This window comes from Anabrus simplex, chromosome 2 (genome assembly GCF_040414725.1).
Source record: "Anabrus simplex isolate iqAnaSimp1 chromosome 2, ASM4041472v1, whole genome shotgun sequence".
NCBI classification, from domain to species: domain Eukaryota; kingdom Metazoa; phylum Arthropoda; class Insecta; order Orthoptera; family Tettigoniidae; genus Anabrus; species Anabrus simplex.
Window position 1 is genome coordinate 612,795,700 of NC_090266.1, and position 26,529 is coordinate 612,822,228.

General features: G+C 41.3%; 1 protein-coding gene across 1 annotated transcript in view; it reads right to left on the reverse strand.

Annotated features, from left to right (window-relative positions):
* The window catches only part of LOC136864261 (potential E3 ubiquitin-protein ligase ariadne-2), a 238,468-nt gene that overhangs the window by 145,470 nt on the left and 66,469 nt on the right, over window positions 1–26,529 (reverse strand). Inside the window, exon 5 of the mRNA XM_067141011.2 lies at window positions 21,774–22,005. Within this exon, the coding sequence (XP_066997112.1) occupies window positions 21,774–22,005 (232 nt within the window). The remainder of the gene's footprint in view (window positions 1–21,773; window positions 22,006–26,529) is intronic.

The following is a 26,529-nucleotide window of genomic DNA, read 5'->3' on the forward strand; positions in this document are numbered from 1 at the left end:
GGACGGGCATATAGCTAACCACTATACACCACCAAATGCTGAAGCCTTTACTTTTCACCACTATAAGGGCCTTTGTGGCCTGTATGGAGATGACTATACAACGTAAAGCACTATAACATATCTTAGTTTCAATGGTGAAAATTAGTTACTGAGTCTGGAGGCATCCTAAATGAAATTTTATGACTGTCAATGAATGCATGTAACAAATACAGTATGACCACCTTCAGGGTTCCCAGCCAGAAAATTAAAACTAATTTCCCTGACTTTCCCTTATTTCCCTACCAAAAATTTGGCATTTGCACAATTTCTAACAACCTCCTCCACCCCTTTAGCTGTCCAAATGCACACGTACACAATATTTATTACTCAAATAGGAAATACAACATTTTGAACAGTAAGGTACATACAATTTAATAATGATCTGTCAGATAATATGAAAAGTTAATATATTTTATTTATACATGAATAATGAAAGTATTACTATTAAAATTACTAATGAACATACAATGATGGTAATAATGTAAAAAAAAAATGCAGCACAACAACAAAACTACACACAATTTTTTCTGGTTTCAAGTAGGTGTATTTTATCTTCAATTCTGGCTTCACATTCTTGTGACTGCATTCTTTTAACTTTTTTCATCTTCCAACTTTCTTATTTTGTCACTTATTCTTTGTTTCTCAGCTTTTCTTTCTGTCCTCTTCTTTGACCTTCAGGCATGTCTTCTCCAAGTAATCCTGGTACTTCTTATGAGCACATCTCACTGACAACAACATTCCATGATTAATTGGTACACATCTGACACCTCCATAGTACACAATGGAATCATACACTTGTCTTTGTGCAATAATTGACCCCTCATGCATGTTTTCAACCAACATTGATTTATTTATAGAAAAGCCACTCTCCACTGCAGCATTTCCACATATATACATACGCTATGTGATCAAAAGTATCCGGACACCTGGCTGAACATGACTTACAAGTTTGTGGCGCCCTCCATCGGTAATGCTGGAATTCAATATAGTGTTGGCCCACCCTTAGCCTTGATGACAGCTTCCAATCTCGCAGGTATACGTTCAATCAGGTGCTGAAAGGTTGCTTAGGGAATGGCAGCCCAATCTTCATGGAGTGCTGCACTGAGGAGAGGTAGCGATGTCGGTCGGTGAGGCCTGGCATGAAGTCGGCATTCCAAAACATCCCAAAGGTGTTCTATAGGATTCAGGTCGGGACTCTGTGTAGGCCAATCCATTACAGGGATGTTATTGTCCTGTAACCACTCCGTCACAGGCCGTGAATTATGAACAGGTGCACAATTGTGTTGAAAGGTGCAATTGCCATCCCTGAAGTGCTCTTCAACAGTGGGAAGCAAGAAGGTGCTTAAAACATCAATGTAGGCCTGTGCTGTGATAGTGCCAAGCTAAACAACAAGGAGTGCAAGCCCCCTCCATGAAAAGTACGACCACACCATAACACTACCGCCTCTGAATTTTACTGTTGGCACTACACATGCTGGCAGATGACGTTTACCGGGCATTCGCTATACCCACACCCTGCCATCGGATCGCCACGTTATGTACCGTGATTCGTCACTCCACACAACGTTTTTCCACTGTTCAGTCGTCCAATGTTTACGCTCCTTACACCAAGCGAGGCGTCGCTTGGCATTGACCTGCGTGATGTGTGGCTTATTGGCAGCCCCTCGACCATGAAATCCAAGTTTTCTCACCTCCTGCTGAACTGTCATAGTACTTGGAGTGGATCCTGAAGCAGTTTAGAATTTCTGTGTGATGGTCTGGATAGATGCCTGCCTATTACACTTGACGACCCTCTTCAACTGTCGGCGGTCTCTGTCAGTCAACAGACGAGGTCGGCCGGTACGCTTTCGTCCCTTCACGTTTCTACTTCACTATCACATCAGAAACAGTGGACCTAGGGATGTTTAGGAGTGTGGAAATCTCTCATGCAGACTTCTGACACAAGTGACACCCAATCACCTGACCATGTTCAAAGTCCATGAGTTCCGCGGAGCGCCCCATTTTGCTCTCTCACGATGTCTAATGACTACTGAGGTCGCTGATATGGAGTACTTGGCAGTAGGTGGCAGCACAATGCACCTAAGGTGAAAAAGGTATGTTTTTGGGGGTGTCCAGATACTTTTGATCACATAGTGTATATCGTATGGCTTTACAAGTACACAAAAAATCTAATAAGAAATGGAAATTTCCAAATTTGACAACCAGTCCAGAGCACTCGGAGTCACTTGGTGTAGAAGCCTCAGATCACCGTTAAATGCCCGAAGTGGGCACTCCTTAACAATGTGTTCCATTGTCTGCTCCTCCGTTCCGCAGTCGCAGTCAGCATATGAACGGAAACCCCATTTTTTCAAGATGTAACCACACCTCCCTCGACGAGTTCTAATTCGGTTCAGCTTTGACCAGGTCTGACGCAGCAGTTGGAATCCTTCAACCTTCTTTGTTGGATCTTGAACCAAGTGAGCGTTGTTGGGTGGTTGTTCATGCCAACGTTGTCGCCACTCGGACATCATGCTGAAGGAACTGATATTTTTAAATCAGTTCAGAGTGGTTTGCGTGATTTCAAACGAGTTGTTGGTGGGTCTTGTAGGGCACCGTACAAGGGAGAGTTCTTATGAGTAGAGACTTTTGAGCAAGTTTACCTTAGCTGCTTTCCTCCTTAGATCTTGCGGGGCAATATTAGCTACGACAGGTAACCATTGAATGGGAGTAGATCTGACAGTACCAAACTCACATGGCTTAATTAAGCTGGACATCAATCTTTGTTGTGTGAATGCTGTTTCGCCATACAGGAGCACAGTATTCACCAGCAGAATACACAAGAGCGAGTGAAGCAGAATGTAGGGTATTGGCGTCCGCACCCCAGCTACTTCCGGCAATCTTGCGGAGTAGATTCACTCTGGAGCCAAGTTTCTTAGATAACGTGATGCACTGTTGTTTGAATGTCAAGGACTGATCCAGAGTGATTCCTAGACATTTTGGACTGTAGTTATGCGGTACTTTGGTTCCGTCGAAAGTCACATGTAGCTTCCTTTGGGCTTCCTCGATACACTGGAATGACTGGGACTGAATGGACAGAATTACTTACAGCACTATGGAACATCAGGAGATTAAGGATATGCATGGGCAGAAGAAAAAGTATGAACGTATAAGGGGCAATATGAGGACGAGGAATCAGAATCGATAAGGTGTATCCTTCCTGGACAGTCGTTAACTTATCTAACCATTGTTTAACAGAAGATGAAATTACTGTTTTTGCAAAAGGAGGCAATTTTGCTGTTACACCGACGGCCATCCCAATAGAAATCATTTCCAATGTAGAATCAGGAATACGTCAACTACCACCAGAGGTTTCCGAGGAAATACGTCAGAGTAGAGGATAGGAAAAGACAGGTGGAACAGGGTCATGGGAAGGAGAAAAGAGAGGAGGAAGTAGCTTCTGCAGCTATCAGGAAAGATAGGGCTGACCAGGAGGGGAGGGGATCAAATGAGGTGGGTAGGGTTGAGGCTCTGGTCATGGGGGATTCCATCGTTAGACACATGGGGAAATTGTGTGGAGGAAAGGGAACCAGGGTAGAATGTTATCCAGGAATTAGGTCGAGGCAGATGTTGAGGAAAGTAGAAGAGAGGGAGGAGGGGAAGGAGAAGGTGGTAGTGTTTCACGTTGGTACCATCAATGTAAGGCAAACTGATATAAGTACCAACATAGTTGGAGATGTGTGGGATCTGGTAAATGCAGCACGGGTGAAGTTTAAGAAAGCGGAGATTGTTATTAGTGGAATACTGTGTAGGAGGGATACTGACTGGAGGGTGATTGGGGATTTAAATGAGACTATGGAGTGGGTATATGGGAAACTGGGAGTGAAATTTCTAGATCCTAATGGGTGGGTAGGAGATAGGGATCTGCACTCGGATGGCCTTCATTTAAACCGCAGTGGTACGTATAAGTTAGGAAATTTGTTTGGAAGGGTGATAGGGAGGTACATTCAGGGAAACGGGATGGCCTAGGGAGCGGTGATAAGGGAACAGCGAACTGGAAATCAAGTAGGGATGATGGATCACACTCTTCGTGTCTGCGAACCAGATTACATCGAGAAAGAACAACGGCATCTTGATCAAGCCTTACAAACCAATGGCTACACGGTACAAGAGGTCAGGAGGGCACTCCATCCCAGAAGACAGCCAGCTAACAATAAGCGAGCACCACCCAGGAAGAAAGGTATTGCTATTTTGCCGTATATTCGGTACGTTGCGGATCGTATTAGAAGGCTCCTTAAACGTCACGATGTTAAGACCATTTTTCAGCCGACCCGACAGCTATGAAATATGTTACGTTCTGCCAAAGATCCACGTGACCCTCTAACATCTACTGGAGTCTATAGGATACAGTGCAGCTGTTTATATTGGCACGACAGGCAGAAGTGTCAAGACTTGCCTGATGGAGCAAAAAAGGAACTGTCGCTTGGGGCAATACGACAAGTCAGCAGTAGCGGAGCATGCACTGCTTGACGGAAAGCATGAGATCCGTTACGAGGATACTGATATACTGACCACAACATCCCACTTCTACGTCCGCTTCTACAGGGAAGCTACTGAAATACATAAACATCCGGATAACTTTAATAGATCATTACATAAAATAAACTTCATTATAAAGCCTGTATTGTATTAATAGAAACGAGGAAGGACTGAAGTTCAGCAAGGCCTGGTACACCCCGTTATATAACTTATGGCCGAAGCAAACTAAGATCAGGGACATCACAGTCAACCAACCAGAAGACTGATTGCTCGGCACGACCCAATCTGAGGTCGTGTACTCCGAGATCCAATATAATGACAGACTGCTCGCCGTGATCCAATCAGAAGTCATGCCCTTATATATTCAACCAGACAACAGACTGCACGGCGCGAACCAATCGGATGCCGCACACTCCGATATAAATGCAGCTGCCCTCCAAGCAACCTCGGCTTTTGCCAGCGGGATATAGGAGAGAGTACCTAGACAACGCCACAGAAGATGACTATCGCAGCAGTCGAAATGTCTGGAAGGAATGAGAGGAGTGGACCACGGCATAATAGCCCGGAAGATTTTTATTATAAGATTATTAACTGCTATAAATTATTGAATACTTTTATGAAAGTAATAAATGTTGAAAAATTGAAATTTTTTGAGAAAACCATACAGAATTTTGTGACATAGTTAGATGCTTGGTAACCATTATTATCATTAATATTATTATTATGAACTAAAGACGTGCAGAAACAAGAACACACAGTATCTTTCATAGAAATATTTATGGAGCAGTCCCAGAACTAGTCTTGTGTGATGATAAATAAAAGGTCCATAAACAAGCTGCATTAATAACATTTTACAGACATTCAGACAAGAAGTAAGCTTTAACGGCCATTCCATTGTATAGAAAAGTAATGATCACAGCTGATTGGCAAGGAACAGTCCATAAAAAAGCTTTCTAACTTGGTGGGTGCAACGCAGAAGGAAAAGTTACTAAAGCTATAATATTGTAAAACAGTGTTTATCTTGTAATATTTTGTGTATTTGGGTATGCAACTGGTGAGAGCGGGATAGCAGAAAGAAACTGACTGGGTACGTAGTGTCCCATGCACTAGGGAGCTTGTTACCTTGATCAAGGATGAGCTGCAAATCAACCAGTTTGGCACCGAACATTTATTGACTAGGGGTCCTGTGCATTCACGTGATGTTTGCTGCAAGACACTCAAACAAGAAGTAAGCAGTACTGATTTTTTAACTCAATCAATCAATACTGATTTGCATTTAGGGCAGTCGCCCAGGTGGTAGATTCCCTATCTGTTGTTTTCCTAGTCTTTTCTTAAATGATTTCAATGAGAATGGAAATTTATTGAACATTTCCCTTGGTAAGTTATTCCAATCCCTAACTCCCCTTCCTATAAATGAATATTTGCCCCAATTTGTCCTCTTGAATTCCAACTTTACCTTCATACTGTGATCTTTCCTACAAGACGCCACTCAAACTTATTCGTGTCCTATTGGAGAATGCCCGTATCATTATACAGTATGCAGTACTAAGTTTACTAGAAAATGTAACCAACTGAATGTCACTTTCATTTATCTCACTCTGAAAAACGCCCACACCATTGTAATGATGATGGTAGTATATTCTCTCGGAAGTTTAATCTTAAAACACACCTATTTAGGCATTCAGATAAAGGCTGTTCATTTGTAATATATCTATGAAGTTAAGCAGTTTTTCAGAAATTGCAACTATAAAAGTATACAGTGACCCACTCTTAGAAAGAGTCATTCATATGTAATGAATGCCAAGATGTATTTTCTCTGCTGTTGCCTAACACGACTCAAATTAACTCGCTCTAGGAATAGGTGCTATGGCTACAGTGAGTGCTATAAATCATCTTGTTTTCTATCAGGTACACAGGTAGTTTTTTGAAACATTCCATTCCATTCCATTCCATGTTAACCGTCCATGAAAGCACAATTTCGCTGACAACTGGAATGCCAACTTCTGTTATTGTTGTTATTTAAAGTGGTTATCTATCTGACAAACTGTTAGATGCTGACTTCTACTGTATTATTGCTGTTTTTCAAAATGATTATCTGCTAACTTCTATTTTCATCATTGTTTAAAGTGGTTATCCAACTGTTGAACGTAGGCGCTAACTTCAAAATATACAGGGGTGGGTGGGAAGTAGCTCCCTAGTTTTAAATGTCCATAAGTTTTATAATTGTTGAGATTTATTAATGAAAGTTGTTTTGTTTTGTTACAGTATCCCTGAGAATACCCTGACCTGCAGTAGCATCTTCTTCCAGTGAACGACGAGATGGCAGGAAGGCTGACTTTAAAAGAGCGTGCCCAGGTTACTTCGCAGTTTGAAGTGTGGCAATCTGTAGCCCTTGTTCAGCGATTGTGGCGGGGTGTTCATGGTGCTCATGTCACACTTGATGATAAAACCATTAGGAATTGTCACACCAAGCTAATGATAACTGGGTCAGTTGTGCAGAAACCAAGAAGAGGACGATCTTTCGTAGCGCAATCACCAGAAAATGTAGCGGCAGTGAGGGAGTTATTCACTCGCAGTCCTGGTAAATCAACATGCCAGGCAGCTCGTGAGAGTGGAATCAGCAGGCATACAGTGTGTGTTGTGTTAAAGAAGGACCTTGTCTGAAGACCATGGAAGCCCCATTATGTTCGGGAGTTATCGTTGGAGGATTGTGGCAGGCGGATGGAATATGGGGAAATTATGGTGTCATGGCATAATGATTGGCCGGATCTGTTCAAAAACATTATTTGGAGTGATGAGACGGTTTTTCACCTTGGGGGATTTGTCAATCAACACAACTGCCATTATTGGGCAGAAATAAATCCAGGAATGACAGTTGAAAAATTCCAGAATCGACCAAAAGTGACAGTCTGGTGCGGTATGTCCGCGGATCGTATCATTGGTCCATTCATATTGCGAGACACCATGAACAGCGACCGGTATCACCAGATGCTGAATGAAACTGTGTGGCCAATGATATCACAATGGGACAATTTTGCTGATATCATTTTTCAGCAAGACTGAGCACCACCTCATTTTGCCGTAATCGTTCGTGACTGGCTGGATGAACACTTTCCAGGACGTTGGCTAGGACGGCGAGGACCACATGATTGGCCTGCTAGAAGTCCCGACCTCACTTCTTGTGACTTCTTTTGTGGGGCTGGGCCAAAGAAGACGTGTACCGAACAAAGCCACACACTCTGGACGAATTAGAGGAGAGAATCAAAGTTGTCCTCGGAAATGTACCTCAGAATTTCCTGCAGAAGTCAATTGATGACATTCCTGTATGTTTACGTCGTTTGGTCGACAACGCAGGGGCATATGTGGAATTTTAGTGTAGTACACACATTCTCATGGTCCTGAGAACTGAACACAACTTGTTCAGTGTGAAAATATTCGTTAACAAAAAACTTATGGACATTTAAAACTAGGGAGCTACTTCCCACCCACCCTATATATGTTTCTTTAGCACACAAACTGTACCGTGCCAGAACAACTTCAAACACACATCGTGTTGTATTTCAAGATCATAAGAACCTAAATTCCTGCATCAATTAAGTGACATTTCATTACAATATCAAAACTATTTATTTTCTACATGGTGCACATGTACATTATCTCCAAGAATTCGTGGTGAAATTATTAAGGCAATTGGCGTTCTATGTTAAAAGCGAAACTAAATTTGCTTTTTTTCGATTGCACACCATTTTTCAGAATGGGTTTCCTCAGCATTACACATATAAAGTACCCTCATCGGATTTAACATGAAGGACAATGAAGTTGCTTCAGTAGGGCTTGTCAAGGATATAAGTAGCATTAGTAATGTGTCAAGATGTACAACGAAGTATCTTGTCCTCATTGCTGTAAATTCTCTGTGGATTCCAGGGGTCTTGCGATCAATATTAGTAAGTCACATACTGATGTACTCAGAGGATATTCTGAGCCACCTCACATCAAGAAGGATCATCGATATGGCTACTTGAGATGTATACCCATTCACAGTACGGAACTGAAGAATTTTCCCCTATCAAAAATTGATCCATTTCTTGTCACTTTAAAGTCTGCTGTCCCTATTCTGTGCTGTGTGCCTAGAGGGGCTCGCTCAGCAATGCCCTCACTGAATTTGTTAATCGTGTGGTGGATACCAATGATGCCAGTGCCTAGACTGATCTTTTTATTTTTCCTTTTGCTGCTCTCCACGTTGCTCAGAAATCAGATAAGGTAACCAACCTTATATCATGGGTTTAACGGAAAGTTTGCTGCTGGAATGATGTCCACCGTGATGCCGTTTCCTGCCCTTCTGCACATGATCGGTCACTCTTCTCCCAGTTCAGTCAATGTCAAGAGCGCAAAAAACAAGCTTGCTGACGATGACATTCATAGGGCAGTTCACTTGCTTATTTCTGATGACACTGTCACTACGCCTGATGCTACTGTAATGGAAGCCCTTCATGAGAAACATCCTGCCCACTCAGGTCCAGTCGTTCTTCTGGATCCTCCGAATACATCAACCTTTGTTCTTTGGGTGACGATCTGCTGATGGGCTGGATGGCCTTCACTTGTAGGTCCTGAAAGACCTTCTCCAATGTCAAGAGCCTAATCCAAAGGAACAACTCATAAGATCGGTTAGTGGTTTGCTTGACCTCATCTCTGGTTAGAGTCCCTTTGGAAGTTTGTCCAGTATTTTTTGGAGCTTTAGACACCACCTTGAAAAAGAAATGTGGTGGCATTCACCCTCTTGTTGTTGGAACCGTTTGGCATCAGCTGGCTGCGAAAATTTTATGCTACCAAATCCGTACATCAGTTATGGACTTGTCATCTCCCCACCAACTTGGAGTGTTGTGACCATTGGAGTTGAAGCTGCTGTCCTGAAAGTTTTCGTTAAATTTGATTTTCTTTTTGTAATGCATTCAATGAGTTGCATCATGATTCTATGTTGTTGGCTCTGAAGAATGAGGTTCATTCCATCTATCCATATGTCTATCAGCACTATTCCCAGCCCAGTGACCTTTTTCTTGGTGAAGAAATTATATTTTCTCAATGTGGATTTCAACAAGGTGACTGACTCAGACCTGTTCTATTCACAATCATCCCTCAGTCGATAGTTAACTCCATTAATACCGAGTTAAACATTTGGTATTTGGATGGTGGTACCACTGCTAATGAACTTGATTTTGTCCTTTCATCTCTTGATAACATTTGCACACAAGCTTCAAGCACTGGACTGTACCTTAATTTTTCTAAGTGCGAAGTGGAATTTCTTGGCATCTATCAAGAACAGGCTGAGATACTATACAATAAGTTTAAAGCTTTTTCCCCTGAAATTTGTCTGTTAACAGCATCCACTATTTGTCTCCTCGCTGCAGCACTATCCCCTGAAGCTCTATGCAGGATATTGACGAAGAATACACAGAAACTGAACTTGTATATTTCACACATTTCCATGGTTTCAGCTAATTCAGCATTCTTCTTGCTCCATGCTAATTTTTTCATCCTACGACCGATTTACTTCCTGCGTGGTTCTCTTTCTTGCCGTGAGACCTCACTATTGGAAGAATTCGAGTTGTATTTTAAAAACTGGCCTTGAAATCATCCCCAATGGCTCCCTGAGTGACAATGCCTGGTTACAGGCTTCTCTTCCTGTTGGTTCTGGTGGCCACGGTATTTGTCATCCTGTGGATTTGGCAATTCTATGATTTCTGGCATCTTTCCATGTTTCTATTCACCTCTTCGAGGCACTCCTTCCACCTGTTGGCTGCCTGAACCCTGATGCTGCCATACAAGAGAGCACATCTCTGTGCTCAAGCTTAGTCAGTGTAGTTCTCCCTGACATTGGTAGAAGAGGTAATCAAACTGCTTGTGATGCTCCTCTTATCAGTCATCTCTGATCACTTCTGAGCATGATATGGATGTAGATTCCCATAGGGAACCTGAAATATTTGTCCCGAATGAGTAAATTTAAAATTCCAATATAGTTGGTCTGTTATTAGACATTATAAATTTTCCAGCTAACTCATTCCTGGTTGCCAGCGTTTCGCCCCATTGTGCTAAGTTGGGCTCATCAGTTGGTAAATAGCATACCTACCAAGATGCATGGCTAGTGCTGTAAAATTTATAATGTCCAATATCAGACCAACTATGTTGGCATTATAAATTTACTCATTCGGGACAAATATTTCAGGTTCCCTATGGGAATCTACATCCATATCATCTGACCGCCAGTCAGGAATCAATTTTTGGTAATGAGACAAAGTCTCTCCACTGCCCGTGGCTCCAAGTAGCCTACGCAGTGGCCTCCATGGTATGCATTAGCCATCCATCTTTGAAGGTGTGCTATTTACCAACTGATGAGCCTAACTTAGCACACTGGGGCGAAATGCTGGCAACCAGGAATGAGTTAGCTGGAAAATTTCTAATGTCAATAACAGACCAACTATATTGGTGTCACTTATGAGTAGTCAACTAGTAGTCTTCAAGACAAAGCCTGGTTCCTCCCTGCTGCTTCTTCTCCAGAATATGGTGCATGGCTCCAAGCATTAACTTCGCCTTCTCTTGGTCTCCACCTTTCCAATGAGTGTTTCCGTACGTTTGGGATCAGCCATCTGCGAATTCCACCGATGCTCAGCTTGCAGTGCCTACGTTGATCAATATGGCCTTTCGTGTGTGAAAAGTAAAGGCAGACACATCCGTCACTCCACTATCCATGATGTCATCTTGTGAGCTCCTGTTACAGCAGAAGTTCCTTCTATACAAGACCCAACTGGCTGCTGCCATTCAGACAGTGAAAGGCCAGACGTAATGACACGTGTGCCATGGAAACGGGGTAGATCTCTCCCATGGAATTTTACCTGTGCCAACACATTCACCCATATAATATCGTCCCTTGATAGCCAAAAGGGCCAACGTTACATTTTGTTAATTTTTCAAGAGAAGCAAAAAACGTTTCAGGAAATGTTGGTTTATCTTCAGGTAAATAATGATAGTTCATATAAAGCGTGCAACTTTTCTGTTTATGTTGATACTATTTTTTTCTGTTATTATTGGTTTTAACTGAAATAGATATAAAATACATGTTAAAACTGCGACGTTCGCCCTTTTGGCAGTAAGCCTCCATATTGGAATTAATACCTTGGCCCCTTTGTAGGTAACTTTATCTGACATTGGCCCTTTTGGCAGCAAATATTTGGATGTCAATTTTGCGGTGCTGAACCCCAATCTCAAGTACCGTATTTCACGGCATAATCGTCGCACTTTTTATACAAAAATTTTCGAAAAAAATTGTAGGGTGCGACCATTATACGATGAATATTTAATACCAGTATTTGTATTACTCAAAAAATGTATTTATAACTAAATTGTATTTGATACAAATTTAAGATGCACGTAATACTCGCGTTTATACATCAAAATAATTAAAATAGTCTAAAACAAAATTCATAATTTTTCGCAACAATTCGGCGAATGTTTTTCCAACCTGAAAATAAAAATGAACGTATTAAGTTAATTTGTCATTAATTTGAGTATTAAAGTTAAAATATTACACTTGCAAAATTATCGCTTTGTTGTGAAATGCGGACTTACCGGTACGCAATTTATTCCAAATCTTCGGTGTCGCTATCGCAGGTTTCGCTATCTGATGCGCCGTCCTCGCCTCTGTTAATACCAGTATCAGATTCTTCGTCTCCCTGCCACACTGCGTCATCTTCGGAACCGTCTAGTGCATTCGAAATCCCAGTCCTTTTGAAGCTCTTGGAGACTAGTTCAGGTGGTATAAGATCCCAACTCTTCTTCACCCACGAGCATAACAAGTCCAAGGGTGGACGCCTGATATTTCCAGCGGGCGTCAATTGCTGATCGCCGCTCATCATCCACTCGTTGTAAAATCGACGTAAGTGGTCTTTAAAGGGTTTATTAACACATACGTCTAGTGGCTGCAAAGCAGATGTTAGGCCACCAGGAATGACTATCTGTCGTGTCTTATTTGTAGTGAGAATTTGCTTCACTTCGTTCACGAGGTGACCTCGGAAACTATCTAAAACAAGCAGAGCTGGTTGTTTTAGTAGTGCACCAGGTCTTCTATTCCACACAGTTTTAACCCAGTCCAGCATGATTTCTACGTCCATCCAACCCTTTGGTTGCACTCGTACATGAATTCCACGGGGAAACTGTATATTCTTAGGCATCATTTTCCTCTTGAAAATGATGTAAAGCGGCAACTTTCTCCCGTCAGCTGGTTTTCATTAATACACTCCGTGATCCTTTTAGCGCAATAGTGCTGTTGCGAGGCATATCAAAAAAGATTGGAGTCTGATCGGCATTACCGATTTGAGAAAGCAAGTACGAAGTTTCCTTGCGCAAACGTATGACAAATCGGTGAAAATTTACAATATTGTCCGTGTAATCAGCAGGCAACTTTTGGCTTAGTGTTGTTCTCCTTCGCACTGACAGATTGTGTTGTCGCATGAACCCCTTAATCCACCCACGAGTCGCCTTAAACTGAGTTACCGGTATGTTGTGTTTGCGCGCTACCTCCTGTCCCTTAATTTGTAACATTCCATATGATACACTGCAGCCATTGTTACGTATTTCACTGACGTACCTAAACACTTCTTCGTCAATTATAGGAAACTTCCCTGTTTTAGGACCTCTAAACGCGCGTCTAGAAGGGTTTGTGCTTTTTAGCTTGTTTTTTACTTTCCGCCAGTCACGCACCAACTTTTCACTCACAGAAAATTTTCTTTCTGCAGCTCTGTTCCCGTGCTGTTCAGCGAAGGCAATTACGCTTAGCTTGAAGCCCGCAGAATAGTTTTTATATTTACCCATAATCGCTTATAAATGCTTCACACGTTAATGTTTTGCGATATAAATGACTTTCCGTAATTGTTCACTATTAAAACAAATTATTTCTGCAAACACCCAAAACACAAATTAAAAACTTAAATTCTCACGCACACATGTCTACAGTAATCACGTAAATCTGAAACAAATAAATGCATCTGTGATCTGTCCATTCCAGAGCAGCTAATACTGTCAGGCAGCAAGGAAGCATGCAACAATTTATCAGTTTAGCTCGTTGGTTGCGACACACTACTGCGCTTGCGCAAAGCTCGCAAACCGGAGCTCTAGCTAGCACGGTGTAGATCTACTGTATAGTTGTTGACTGTATTCCGAGACGTCAGTAACAAACATTCATTTTTTTCAATTTCTTTTAAACATACGGTAATTAGGTTAATATTTCTTCCCAGTTATTGATGATTTTACATTACATTACTGATGAGTTTATAAAATAAAACTTTAATAGCATTGGATAATAATTATCTTGACTGCTTGGATAAAAGTTTTCATCCCATGCCCGGACACTTATGACGTAGTAGTAAGATAAGAGTCTAGCGATGACAACCGAGACATCGTAAATAATTCGGCTGAATAATTCCGTGGAAATCTGCGTTATCGTCTTGGATTTCACTTCGTGCGCAATAACACAGGAGCCGGCCCCATGGTGTAGGGGTAGCGTGCTTGCCTCTTACACGGAGGCCTCGGGTTCAATTCACGGCCGGGTCAGGGAATTTTACCTGTATCTGAGGGCTTGTTCGAGGTCCATTCAACCTACCTAGCCGGTATTTCCTGGCGACGTTGCCGATAAGCGATAACTTACAGCCTTACGTATTTCAAATGGGAACTCATAATATGTAGGTGGTGAATAAATAGTACACTGTCTCGCGACCACGTTGTCAAACTGCCGATAGCCTACCGGTAAGCATAATATGTAGGTGGTGAATAAATAGTACACTGTCTCGCGACCACGTTGTCAAACTGCCGATAGTCTACCGGTAAGCCATGCGTCGTACATATACCGGTATTATTTATTTATACGTTGTGCAACATGTCGCAAACGTGACTGTGTTGCCAAATTGCCCATAAACCATACACGTATTTAAATTGCGCATTCATGTGCAACTTACGTTGCAGTTCCATTTACCTTTTAACCAGATTAGTGAACAAAATTTGGACCTGCGACGATTATGTAATTAAAGGTTTAAAGTCCGATATTTGTATTGAAAATAAAGGATGCGACGATTACGCGGTGGCGACGATTATGCCGTGAAATACGGTAATTGTAATTGGCATTAGGCATATTAGACAACAAAAAATCATGTTGCTGTTCAAGGGAACCCAGCTACCAATATGATTCGAAAATCAGTTTCCTATCATTCTCTGTGAATAAGTGACAGCTAACAGATTTAGTGCACTTTTGTCCAAAGCATGAGTTTTTACCCAAACTCCTCTTATTTTTCTGAAAACCTTTTGAATTTGTGTACTCCCTTCCCTCCCTTCTAGCTATTTTACTGTTCAATTTTGCAGAAAATGGCCTTTGTTTTCGCTTCCCTGTTTTCCCTACGCACTCACTATCACTAACAATATTTACGCACCCTTGAGCATTACCACTGTGGGCATAATTTTGTATACTGCCCTGTGTTCCTACAATAATTGCAGCTGAAGAAATTTCCTGAGTGTTGTTGATTGAAGACTGTTTAAAGGTCGAGTTCAATCTGCTTCTGTTGCAAACTCACTGATTGTTTGAATGTCATTATTACTAGACAAGAAATGGTCCAGTTCACGATCACTTATATTTGTACCCATTTCCACAGGCTCAAAACTAATGTCACTAATGCTAAATTGATCATTTTGTGGACCTGTAGTTGCACGTTCTCCAATTCGTTCATTATAAGCTTCCTTGAACTGTTCAAATTCAGATAGATTTGAACTTACTTAATCAGGATCAACAAGATCAACAATTTCACTATTTACCAATGGCTGATTTTGTGATTCTGGAGACGTACTCTCTTTAATGCAGAAATTAATGGCTCCTTCAAATGTGTGTCATGAGAGTTGAACAATACGACGAGAGAGGATGGTTGCCCAGTTGTACTTCATCTTAAAACAATAATCACCAACACTACCAATACGACGAGACCGTGCTGACATAGTGGTACAGTTCGTAGTCACTGAAAAAAGACACGATTTATTTACAGCCTGCACAAGGTTCAAAATCACTATTTCGATGTTTTCTGTTATTTTAAAATCAAGTAAAAGACTTTGCAAACCTGGTATAAACTTATTCGTAATTATGAAATAAATATTGAAAAACAATAGAAAGCCAATCTCTTGAAGTGTGGCTAAGCCTAAACATCATTTACAAAGTATAATCTAACTTCACTCTGTAATTAACTGTACACAGTAACATCTAAAACGTACAATAATGAAAATATTAACATAACATAACCTCACAAGATTCTTACATGGCTTGACCTAGAAGCAAGGCACAATGTTAAGTTACATACAGTACTATGATATAAAATAAATGTTTATTATCTTACCTCCAAATGTTCTTATGGATGACTTATTTGTAGACTGATGTGGGATGGAATTATTTCTCCTCTGACTGTTACTATTCGACACAAATACGACAGTCCACGAGATATCTCAGTCTGAGATTGTGTTATAGAGAGATGTTGTTGACATGAATATTACAAACAAAACACGGTAAACTGTACTTCTAGCTGACTCTGAAGCATAATACGGGTACATATATAATGATACATTGTAAATTACATTATCTGTAATTGTAACAAAGCTCCAACTAAGGATATAATGTACCCAATTTTCGTTCGTAAAACAGGCTATATGTATTGTAAGGATAGGACGTTGGCCCTTATGACGGTAACGTCTGGAGAACGTTCGCCCTTGGCTCATACTTGGATTTTGTATTTTTCGGCTTATTATGGGACTAAAACGTCTGCCCCTTTGCCAGAATGTGCATTTCACATCGCTAAATACGAATATATCAATAACTCATTTCGCAAAAAATGTAACGTTGGCCCTTTTGGCTATCAAGGGACGATATGTTGTTCCACTGTCTCAGACAGATCTTATGGCATCAATGGGATGGGATAGTGTTAGGAATGGGAAGGAAACGGCCATGGTCTTAAATTACAGTACAGCCCCAACATTTGACTGGTGTGAAAATGGGGAACCACAGAAAATAATCTTCAAGGCTGTTGACAGCAGGGTTTGAACCCACTGTCTCTCAAATGCACGCCAAAAGCTATATGTCTCAAACTGTATTCAAACTAAAAAGTAAACTGAGCACTGATAGAACTGTTTTGGACAATGACCATCCATTTATATCACTGGCATGTTTACCAGTGTAGTTTCATAATCTTGAGAGCTGTGAGGAATATATAAAGTCCAGAGCCTGAGGCGGGACGTATCTCAGCAGGCAAGAGGTTGCCAATGAGTTACTGCCTCAGAGAGAGAGAGAGAGAGAGAGAGAGAGAGAGAGAGAGAGAGAGAGCGCGAGCGCTAGCTTTTGTTGCTGATTTGTGCAAGGGACTTAGGACATCTTGATAATCAGTCCTATACACTGGTTTTTTATACAGAGTGTGACAGAAATACCTGACGAATTTCAGACGTAAATAACTCAGCTACGCAACAAGCCATTCACAATTTTGTTGTGCAGTTTAAAAGAGCAGGGTTTGCCACTTATATCACATACAGTAGCTTGGAGCGAAATAAAGGTTGCAAACAGGTGTTATTGTCGTGGTGCGCGCGGTCCTGGCCCTTGCCTTGGAGAACACATGTATCATCTCGTCTGGGCTAGTCAGTCAGCCAGCCAGTCACTAGCATGGCATGGAGTGGTGAACACCGAGGTTTTGTGATTGAGACTTATTTAAAAAATGCCGACTTTGTTACCCTGACACAGCGTTTGTTTTGCGGACACTTTGGCTTAGGTCGACATGAGAAACTTCTGAGCAGGAACACCATTCTGTTATGGGTGAACAGTTTGAGAAAAAGTGGTTCGAGTATGAAAACGAAGCCGCCTGGTAGGCTTCGTAGTGTCCGAACACCAGAAACCGTCCGTGCAGTGAGACACGCTGCTACACAATCTCCTCAACGTTCGGTGCGTAGGCATTCAAGTGCTATGGGACTCTCGGATCACACCGTAAGGAGGATTTTACACCCAGACATGAAGTTCCATCCCCTGGTCTAAGGAGTTTGGACAGCCAAAGTAGGGGACTGCCTGTAGGGGTGAAGTACAGTGGGGACTTCGAGGGCCCTGGGACCGCTACGGTAGCTGTGAAGGCCCTTCAGGAACTCTGAAAAGTGGTGGCAAAAGGGGCTCTGGTTAAGACGCAGCAGGTCGTTATGCTACTTAGGATCCAGAAAGGGTAAAAAAAAAAAAATAGTAAATAAATAAATGCAATGTAAATATTAATGTTATATCAGTTTTATAGTATCATTTGAAGCAATTCCACATACTGTATATCAGTTGACTATATTTGTAAGTAGTACAGGAGATATTATAATTAGAATTTTGTAAACAATATAAATTTATTAAGGATGAGCTGTGTGTTTAATAGAAAACATTGTTAGCGTAAATTGTATAATATTGTATTATAGGAAAAATTTTCTTCTCTTGTTAATTTAATATTTAGTGCTTGACAATAATGTATTTTAGTGTACAATTTGCCACCGAGGTAGACACCTCATTTGCAAATAAAGAGATTTTGATTTGATTTGATCCGTACAAAATGGTGGGTGCTCAGAAACTCAGTGAACGTGATTAGGCCAACCGCAGAGTGTGTTGTGAGACTATCCTGGAACTTCAAGGAGAGGCTTCAGAGGTGCATCGAACAGGACGGTTGGCATTTGGATGACATTATTTTCAAAACCTAGTATGTATGTGTATATGACGCAAATGGCAAACACTACGCTTTCGAGGTGTGCAATAAATCTTTAAATGGCTTGTTGCGTTGCCGAGTTATTTACGTTTGAAATTCATCAGGTATTTCTGCCACACCCTGTACATACAGGTGACATAAAGGATGTAATTTATTCACATTAGCTTATTAAACGGCTTTATGCATATGTAGTGTTCCATATGTAATACTGAAAATTTGTAAAATTCACAATTCAACATTTGTATTAATATATGTATTTGATGAAAAATTTGAAGAACTTCAAAACCATGTACAACAGAAAGGAAACACAGAAAATATTCACAACTAGACATATGCAGAATTTTAAGGATCAAAAACTAGCACACAATGTTTCTGCTTGAAATACGACCAAGGATTTTAAAAAATAGACCAACTTATAGATGCCGAACATTGACTTTCGTCATGCCGTATTTCTTTTTTTTTCCCTCCTTTCGGCTACACAATTATTCTTTATTTCTGCAGGTTTAAAGACCATTAAATTAACATTGGCATCATACTACCGAAGAGAACCCGTTGAAAATTTTCCGTCAATACCTATTCCATGCGTCTCTACAATACAACGATCCATCAGGAAATTATTCTTGCTGTCTATAAAACTGTTACTTTTACGCAGCATCAGATATAACTGGCTACAGCTATACACACGTCTCGCTTGCTGGGTTCGGCCAAATTCAGCGGCTAGCGAAGTATAGACATAATCGCGGACGTTAAACGTCAACGAACGTGTTTACTGCGCCACGGTATGGCCATTCCGCCCTTTCGTTGTTCGTGCACATACCTCACAATTTCATCTTCGACTTCTTTAAAGCGTCCTTGTTGTGGACCACTGAGTGCATTTTTTTTCTACAGTATGCATTTTTTAGCTCTTTGTCTTCACGCTAACGCCAAATATTGGCTTTAGTTAGGCCTATGCCACATTTTCTTGCGGCTGCTCAATATTATTCTACATTTCCGAGTGTTTAATAACCATTAACTTAAAATTAGCATCATAATATCAACTAGAACCCGTTGATAATTTGCTGGCAATACCTTTTCCACGTAAGTTATCTTTACAATACGCCTATCCATCACGAAAATATTCCTGCTGTCTATAAAACTTCACTTTACCAAGCTTCAAGTATAATAGACGCGTTATAACTCTGCCACTGAGAAGCCATGGCTTTTCTAAAAATTCGAAGTGTCGCATGTTTTGATGCCATTCTGCAGATTTGAGAAACACACAGGCACTGTACAACCGGTTGTCGCTTCTAGTGATGCATAGTAAGGAGGCGGTCGTTTATTGTCAACGAGTTCTGTGCGCGTGTAAAAAGCAGCAGCGTGGTTACCGCGGTAGTTGCCAGTGGTATCCATTAACTTACTGTTAGGCCGCGAATGCAACAACCCTTGAGTTTTTGCATGAGATTCTGAGAAAAAAAAAAGTCTTGGATTCGGAGAAATACGGTATCACTCCAGAGATTTCTGTGGCAAACACCTCAGCTTTCTTCTTGAAACAGCGTCACCTAACCTAACCGTATATGTATCATGAAAACTTATTTGAAACGCATGTAGAGAAATAACCTCCTTGCGAAAAAATTACATGTAAATAGCCTTAACTAGGCGCGAGAAGATACGAAATATCCTCTGAAATCAGTGATGAACTCTGCCATATCTTGAGGTGTATCACATTCTTACTTAATTTCTGTAATAACATTAAAATTAAGATACCGGTTACTTCAGTCTTTATTTTAAACGAGTTAACAACTGCTATTGGCCACGTTATTTATGCATTTATTACGAAAACGTGTTATCCCCTTTCAATTCGAATTTTCTTTAGAGAACAGCAGTCGGCGGGTATTACTAATCAATTCCAACATCGCCTTTGAATGTCAACGAGAGAGCTCGCAAATGCAGAGTGAGAAAATTATACCGTACCGAAGGTGATCAATCACATTTTATTGCAAACGTTTCAGTTTTCTTATTCAAACAGCGTCACTTATCCTAACTTAACCGTACCATATGTATGATGAAAACACAATTCAAGCGCCAGTAGAGAAATGATAACTTTCTCGCTATAAATTCTCATAATAGCCTTTCCGTAATTTAACCAGATGCGACAAAATATAAACTAAACTCTGAAATCAATTAAGCACTCTACCATATCTTGAGGTGTATCCCATTCTTACTTAATTGCAGTATATAGCCTCAAAATTAAGTGGTCATTTAGTCAGCCTTAATTTTTAACGACCGGGCGAGTTGGCCGTGTGCGTAGAGGCGCGCGGCTGTGAGCTTGCACCCGGGAGATAGTAGGTTTGAATCCCACTATCGGCAGCCCTGAAAATGGTTTTCCGTGGTTTCCCATTTTCACATCAGGCAAATGCTGGGGCTGTACCTTAATTAAGGCCACGGCTGCTTCCTTCCAACTCCTAGGCCTTTCCTGCCCCATCGTCGCCATAAGACCTATGTGTGTCGGTGCGACGTAAAGCCCCTAGCAAAAAAAAAAAAAAAAAAAAACCAAAAAAAAACGAGTTAACAACCGTTATCGGACACGTTATTTATGCATTTATTACGAAAATATGTTCTTTTTCATCTCGAATATTCTTTACGGAACAGTTGTAGACGGGTATTACTAATCGACTCCGACATCGCCTTCGAATGTTGACGAGAGAAATCGCTAGTGCACATAGCGAGGAAACGATGACGAAGGTAATCGATCGAATGCAATATCATCGCTGGGGTGCATAAATATCGGTAACGAAAAAAATCGCGCGCGCACAATCGCTCGTAATAACGGATGCGTCAGTGATAGGGTTCTCGCTGTAACTGAAGGATGATACACAGTTTAATATAGGAAGTTTGAAGGGACATAAAAAGTAGTCGCTATAATGGATTTCTCGTTATATGCAGTATTCGCTATAGTGGACTTCTACTGTACTCTCTCAAAGTAATAAAGCATTATTTTTTTTTACCAGTTTATCATATTACGGCTTTTGGCAATAGTTGGAAAGGAGAGGTTCAGGACTGGGAAGGTACCAGCGATGGCCTTAATTAAGGTACAGCCACAGCACCTGCTTGGTGTGAAAATAAGGAAATCATTGAAAACCATCAACAGGACTGCTGACAATCAAGCTCGAACCCACCAACTCTCCAATGCAAGTTCAGAGCTACATCATCCCTACTGCACAGTTAACATGGTCAGTCTTTCACTGCAACAGACTACAAATTTGGGAAAGATAACGAATGGTAGTCCAACCAAATGTATTTGAATAATGCATTTACCATATATACTTCCATCAGAATGAGAAACAGAAGTATCATAACGGAGGAACAAACACTGCATTTAGGTAGACCTTATAAACAATAACATTCAAAATAGAACAGCACAGAACAAAACTTTCACAGTTATAAACACTGCATACTCACCAAAAGACTGTTCTGCATATATTACATGTAACACGTTTAGCTCTGGGCTCTTTCGCACGAACAACTACTTGGCAATTAGGACCTGGGCAGAAACGAAGCTCAGGATGTGTCCTCACATAGTCTCTAAAGGCAAACTGTTGATATTTTTCTCGTAAACTTGGTCGACATAAGAGCATTAACACAAAATCCTCTGGAGCCAGGACTTCACAGTCTTGGGCCATACATCCAATACCTGGAAAATATACACAATACAAATAAGTACTCATTTTGCATCTCTCCATTACTCTAGACTCTAATTACTGATCACAACAATGATTAAACAAAAGGGTAAATGAAAGTACCGGGTTGGAAAAATAAAACTGGCCCGGAAAATATTCACAATGGGACAGACGTGGGATTGAACTTTGTTAATGAACATCACAGAAGATACCAGAAATGGCCACATCTGAAGAAATGAAAAACTGAGGATCCGAAATTCCCGACTCCCGCCTCCACTTCACTCAGAAACCACAAGGCAGAATTCAACACGCGAAGGTTCGTCTGGACGCTCCATGGCATACTCAACAGTAAATTTTTAAGGATACTGATGCAGGCCCTTTTTGATAATATTTCAACATGATGTTCTCTCAATTTTCACCTGCATAGATAAACGGCTTTGAGATTTCGTCGGACTTCGCATCAGGATTTCCTTCACTCGAGCACTGTTTTCTGGGGTTCAAACTCTTTTCGGATAGTTACGGTTTTTATTTGCTGGAGAGCCCATTTCATGCCATTCTGCCTCTAAGTTTTGCATTGCAGACTTTGCTGGAGGATTTGCCAAAACACTTCCAGTCCTAAACTCTTGAGCAAACAGTTCACACAGGTGTTCCACGAATCGTGCTTCGCATAACACTTGACAGTGAACACGCACTGTTTTATTGGGAGTATTATTTTGTGTTACATTCAATTGGTCGCTAAACATGCCTGCTCCTCTCACTCACTCACACGTAATGACACAGCGACATACTGCGAAGGCACAGACATGTGACAGACACTGATTGGTGCATGGAAATCATGGTTTCCAGCATTTCCTGTGATGAGCAGTTCTCCTGGTCATTGACAAGGGTCAATTCCACGTCAGTCTTATAAATATTTTCCGGGCAAGTTTTATTTTGCCCACCCTGTACAATGCATGGTTCTTGACAGACATCACCATGAATACAGTACCTAGACAAAAATGTAGAACAGTATGCTGTCTGGATCCTTTTCTCCTACTGCGTTGGTCCTGTGTTCCTAATTTTTTTATAAACCACCTGTGTCCATCATGTGTTTCTTCCCTTTTCCCGTGTTCACCTTGCATTCTTCTTTTCCTATACTTTCTGCATCAAGATTGATGATCTATCAAGATATCCTGTCAAAGAATGTTAAAAACTGCCCTCCTGATGAAGCTGGAAAGCAGAAACTAACTCGTATGTAGCTGAGAAGTAACTGATGTAAAAGAACTGGGGCAGATGATTTTTTTAACAATCTGCTTTACATCGCACCAGCACAGATAGGTCTTATTGTGATGATGGGCTAGGAAAGGGCTAAGAGTGGAAAGGAAGCGACCGTGGTCTTACTTTAGGCACAGCCCCAACATTTGTCCCATGTGAAAATAGGAAACCACAGAAAACCATCTTCAGGGCTGCTGACAGTGGGGTTCAATAATAATGTGATTTATTACATAGTATTTTTTATAACATGTTAAACAGTGATGGTAGGTTTTGTATTGGAAATGTGAGATATACTTTGTTCTAGTAGCAACTCTATTTAGGGAAGTGATAAAATAAATAAAACTTTTTATGTCCCACAAACTACTTTGGATGGTTTTCGGAGATGCCAAGGTGCTGGAATTTTGTCCCACAGGAGTTCTTATACGTGGCAGTAAATCTATCGACACGAGGTTCATGTTTTTGAGCACCTTCAAATACCACCCGACTGAGCCAGGATCGAACCTGACAAGTTGGGTTCAGAAGGCCAGCGCCTCAACCATCTGAGGCACTCAACCCGGTCCACAGTGGGGTTCGAACCCCACTACCTCCCGAATGCAAGCTCACAACTATGTGATCCGAACTGCACAGCCACTTGCTCGGTTTGATGAGATGAAGCCTATTTAATTTATGATGGCAATGCATGAAATGTGGGTTTTGTCCATGTCCTTTTGTGTTTTCATGTTTGTCCTAGTCTCCTTTCTCTGTCACTCCCTCTTCCCACAAAGGTCCCATCTAATCCCCACAACCTTTGTAAATAATAGCAATCAATACATTCTTCTTCTTCTTCTGATATATTTATTTTTTTGGCCCAGTTTCACACAATGTATAATGCGTCTCATTTAATGCATCCATTTCCTTCCTTCTAATGACCGAATGTTGAGAGAGATGTAATACACAATTCAAAAAAATTAGGGGAACACAGTTTTGAACATACGCCATGCTCCACAAAACAATACCTCACACCCAGGTATATTACCAACTAAACTTTTATTCTTTACCATTGAAGCATACAAAAGAACATTGATGGATTTGCATTCATTTTCAGAACATAAAACGGAAATGTCCAAATAGGGGCAAAAGCAAAGTGGTAACAGTCCTTCAGAGTGGATTTTTATCACAGTTGGAGAGCTTCAGTATGGTGCATGTCCTCAAGGAACATTTATCACAGCTTGGCACCTTTGTGGCATGCTCCGTATAAGTTGACGGAGGTAACGTTGCGGTATCAGGTCCCATTCTTCAATGAGAGCCTGTGGTGGAACACGACGCCCACGAACACTTCTGTCCAGCCTATACCACACATGCTCGATGGGATTAAGATCGGGACTCACTGCTGGCCATTCCATCTCTTGAATGTCCAGATCTCGCAAGACAGCTCTGGTGATGCACGCTACATGAGCCCTGGCATTGCTGTGCATGAGTACGAATTCAGGGCCAACACCATATGCAGCAACCAACACTGCTGTAGCAGTGTCTGCTCGATGTACCCTGCAGCGGTAAGATTGCCACGGACAACGACAAGATCCGTACGGCCATCAATACTGATGCCACCCCACACCATCACAGAACCTTGTGCAAATCAGTCGCCTTCCAGGACAATATTTGGCATGTACTGCTCACTACGGCGTCTCCATACACGTTGACGTCCATCACGCTGTGTCAGGGAAAATCTGGACTCGTCTGTGAATAACACAGGTCTCCACTGGCAAACTTGCCAGCTGACGTGGGTATGGGCAAACAGAAGGCGAGCTGCACGATGTTGCTGCATTAAACGGGACTCTTAACCTGTTCCTTACTGTCTGGTCAGACACCACGACTCCAATGACCCTCCTGAGGTCTTGTTGCAGTTCTCTGGCAGTTGCTGAACGGCGCTCCAATGCACAGATGGTCGATATTGGTCATCCTGTGGAGGTTGTCATGCGTCCATGACCTTGTCCAACCCTCCTTGTGAACTGGCCTGTCTCATTGTAGCGATTCCACAAGCGTTGAATAACTGACGGAGAGACACTGAGATCCACAGCAGCACGATGAAAAGTCCACTCTTCCTGGATCGAAGTGACAGCCCTTGCAACATGAACCTAGTTAAGATGTCTCATAGGTTTACGTACGTACGCGTCTGTGTACCTCACAATGACACACGGACGCACCGCTATTCCCTTTGTTTTGAGGGGTCACATGACAGTTTAATGCATGGCTATGCCTACAGATGGAGTATAATTTCGATTTGACATGCCCTGAGTAGCTAAGGTCTCAATGTATGCTGTACAACCACTGGAATCCTATCTACCAAATTAATGTTCACATACCAGATGTTACAAAACATGCTCCCCTAATTTTTTTTGAAATGCGTATATATTAATCTTATAGAGTAGTGTTCCTAGGGTCATCAGTACATAGGCCACTTTTACGCAGCCCTCTTTACCACCCTGACCTGTGCTAACCTCTACTGTATAAAACATCTATCGTAATTTGTTTGTTATATTCATGTCTTTGTCTCCCCCCTATCATTCTAAACTCCTATACTTCTTTTTAAAAAAAAATGAATAAGTCCTGCCATCTTAAGATGTGTCCAATCAATCAGCTTTTCTTCTGGTCAAATTTCACCATGTCATTCTCCAACTTGACCATCTGTTCATTTGTGATGTTGACTGCCCATTTTAACTTCCAACATTCTTGTGCAACATCACATTTCAAAGGCTTCTGCTCTCTTTCTTGACCAGTTATTGTCCGTGTTTTACTCCCTCCCAGACCACACAAACATTTACATGGAGGGATTTACTATTGCGTGTTTCTGAGGCGTTTGGAAGTGGGGTGTGTTGAGTGAAGATGAACAGAAAGAAGTGCATTCAAACACAAATACCCAGCCTCCAAGTGAGAGGAATTAACCACACTCAGTTAAAATCTCTGACCCAGCTTGGAATCGAATCACAGACCTCTGAACTAAAGGCCAGTACACTGACCATTTAGCCAAGGAGCCGGACATAAGAACTCTGACTCATTCCCATTATACATACTGCATAATTATGTCATATCAAGGGATAGAATTTTTACTAGTATTCTACAGTTTCAGCATCGATACTTGGACTCTTCCATCACAACGCTGCAACTTCAAACCTTTTAAAAGTATTTGGTGGATATCCTGAAAACATTTTCAAAGCAAATTATAATAAGAGAACCCTTCCCTCTAAAAATTATGCCATTTTTCTAGCCATCCATACATTTAATTTGTGACAATCCTTTGCCAGGTT